The sequence below is a fragment of the Corapipo altera genome, unplaced genomic scaffold, assembly GCF_003945725.1.
Source record: "Corapipo altera isolate COAL_440 unplaced genomic scaffold, ASM394572v1 60271, whole genome shotgun sequence".
Taxonomy (NCBI): Eukaryota; Metazoa; Chordata; class Aves; order Passeriformes; family Pipridae; genus Corapipo; species Corapipo altera.
The window spans coordinates 2,041-4,239 of record NW_020887370.1 but is presented as its reverse complement, the minus strand read 5'-3'; the positions used below and the strand labels follow the sequence as shown (position 1 = coordinate 4,239).

The following is a 2,199-nucleotide window of genomic DNA, read 5'->3' as shown; positions in this document are numbered from 1 at the left end:
TCCCGGGACAGCCAGGGAACCTTACCAGTATCCCAAATCGCCGAGGACTCCAGCCCCGGGAGATGTGCAGCACGGCCACTCGGGATGGAGCCACAGCACCCACCGCCCCCTTCCCTCCGGGAGCCTCTCCAGCCCCTCTGTCCTGCACAGTCACATTCCAGTTCATCCTGCTCAAGCCCTTTGCACATCCTGCCTCCCCCAGTCCAGCTAATCCTCAGCTCTGCTTGCTCCCAGCCCTCCCCGAGAGCTGGTGAGGAGGGGGGTGCTCTGGGTGACACCCTGGCACAGGTGAGGTTCTCCTCCCGCCCTCGGGGTGACCCTATGGCTGCAGTATCCGCGTTCATGGAGCCGGGTGTGTCCCCGAGCATTGTTTCTGCGATGAGAGACAATTTCCCTCCCCACCTCCCCGCCAGGCACCTCCAGCTGCCGATGTTGTTTCTTAACCAGCCACGCTGCTGGTGGGGGGGAACCCTGAACCTCTTCCTGCCGAAATAAAACCGAGCCGGGGCAAAAGTGAAAGAAATCTTTATTTGAACCAGGTTTTCTCCAAACAAAGTGAGAACGGGGACTGTTTCGGGTCAGCTGGGGCTCCGAACCCAGAGCAAAGCAGCAAGCAGGTCACAGCCGTTTTGGGGGTGCTCAGCTCCCACCCGAGGAAGGACGTCCGTCCCCAGGCACTTCCAGCATCAGCAAGGGCTCAACAACAGCTCTGGGCAGCGAGGAAAGCAGGACAGGACCCCGGCGGGCCCCAGGGGCACCCCCTGGCGCTGGGGGGGTGAGTGGAGCTCCTGGCAGGCACTGGGGGAACTCGCTGCCGCTGGAGCAAGGAGGTGCTAAGCGGGCTAGCCGTGGCCGTAGTTTGGGGTTGCGGTGCTGAGCACCACGGCGACGACGATGATGGTGATGATGATGGCGGTGAGGTTGAGCACCAGGGCCGTGATGTTCAGGCACTTGGCCGTGGAGCCGTAGCTCAGGGCCCCGCTGTGGTCACCCAGCACTTTGCGGTCCCTGGACTGTGGGGAGGCACAGGGGAGAGTCAGTGGGGTCGGAGGGGGGTGGCCCCGGGGGGCTCAAAGCTGCAGGCAGGTGTGAGAGGTGCCGGAGGTTGCCACCCCGGGCTGAATCCCCCCCAAAACACCAGGGGTACTCCAGGACGCTGTGGGGCCAGGGCTCCATGGAGAGGGGGCTCTGTGGGGTCCACGGGGGCTCCATGGGGCCAGGAGTCCATGGACAGGGGGCTCTGTGGGGCCAGGGCTCCATGGAGAGGGGGCATCTGTGGGGTCCATGGGGGCTCTGTGGGGTCCATGGGGGCTCTGTGGGGCCAGGAGTCCATGGAGAGGGGGGCTCTGTGGGGTCCATGGGGGCTCTGTGGGGTCCATGGGGGCTCTGTGGGGCCAGGAGTCCATGGAGAGGGGGGCTCTGTGGGGTCCACGGGGCACCCTCTGGTCTGGGGCTTGTGGGGTCCACTGGACACCCCCCAACTGAAGCTTTGTGAGGTCCGTGGCTCTCCCTGGGGTCAGGCATTCTGCGGGCTCAATGGGGGCTCTGTGGGGGTCCCGGCGGCTTCCCCCAACCCCCCAGCCTTCCATCCCCCCCCCCTTCCCCCGCGAGTGCCCCACCTTGACGGAGAAGAAGAACGCCAGGAACCCGAGGCAGCAGATGTTGCCGTACAGGGTGGTGAAGAGGGACCAGACCAGGTGGTCTCGGGGGGGCAGCTGCTCCTGCTCCACCGTCACCGTCGTGCTCGTCCGGGGCAGCTCGTCCATGTTCACCCCCGCGGGCAGCACCTCGTAGGGCGGCAGCGACTGCTCCATCCCGAGGCTCTTCATGCACACCGGCGGCGGCACAGGGAAAACGCCGTGGTCGAGGAAGGAGGTGGCACGGGGAGTGGGGGGAGGCGGTCTCGCCGATGGCTGTTTCGTTTCCTCGAGACTGAGGATGGGGCGGGAAAAGGCCACCCCTCCGGATGTCCCGGTAAGGGCGGGAAAAACCTCGGACCCGTTTTCCTCGTCCCCTCCTTTATCCCTTTTTCTATACCTGTTTTCTTGTTCCTTTCTTTATCTCTTTCTTTACTCCTTTCCCCTCTTCTTTCTTTGCCCCTTCATTTGTCCCCCTCTTTCCTTGTCTCCATCTTTACCTGTTCTTTACCCCCTTTTCACTTTACCCTGTTCTTTCCCTTTTTTTCCTTCGTCCTCTTCC

At 63.5% G+C, this 2,199-nt stretch overlaps 1 protein-coding gene across 1 annotated transcript; it reads right to left on the bottom strand.

Annotated features, from left to right (window-relative positions):
- Positions 1-509: 509 nt before the first annotated feature.
- On the bottom strand, positions 510-1,921 carry LOC113941589 (interferon-induced transmembrane protein 1-like). Its single transcript, XM_027632742.1, has 2 exons — positions 1,620-1,921; positions 510-1,013 (listed from the first exon to the last, which is right to left on the bottom strand). Exons 1-2 carry the CDS (start codon positions 1,827-1,829, stop codon positions 843-845), a joined length of 381 nt encoding a protein of 126 aa, XP_027488543.1. The 5' UTR covers positions 1,830-1,921; the 3' UTR covers positions 510-842.
- Positions 1,922-2,199: the final 278 nt, after the last annotated feature.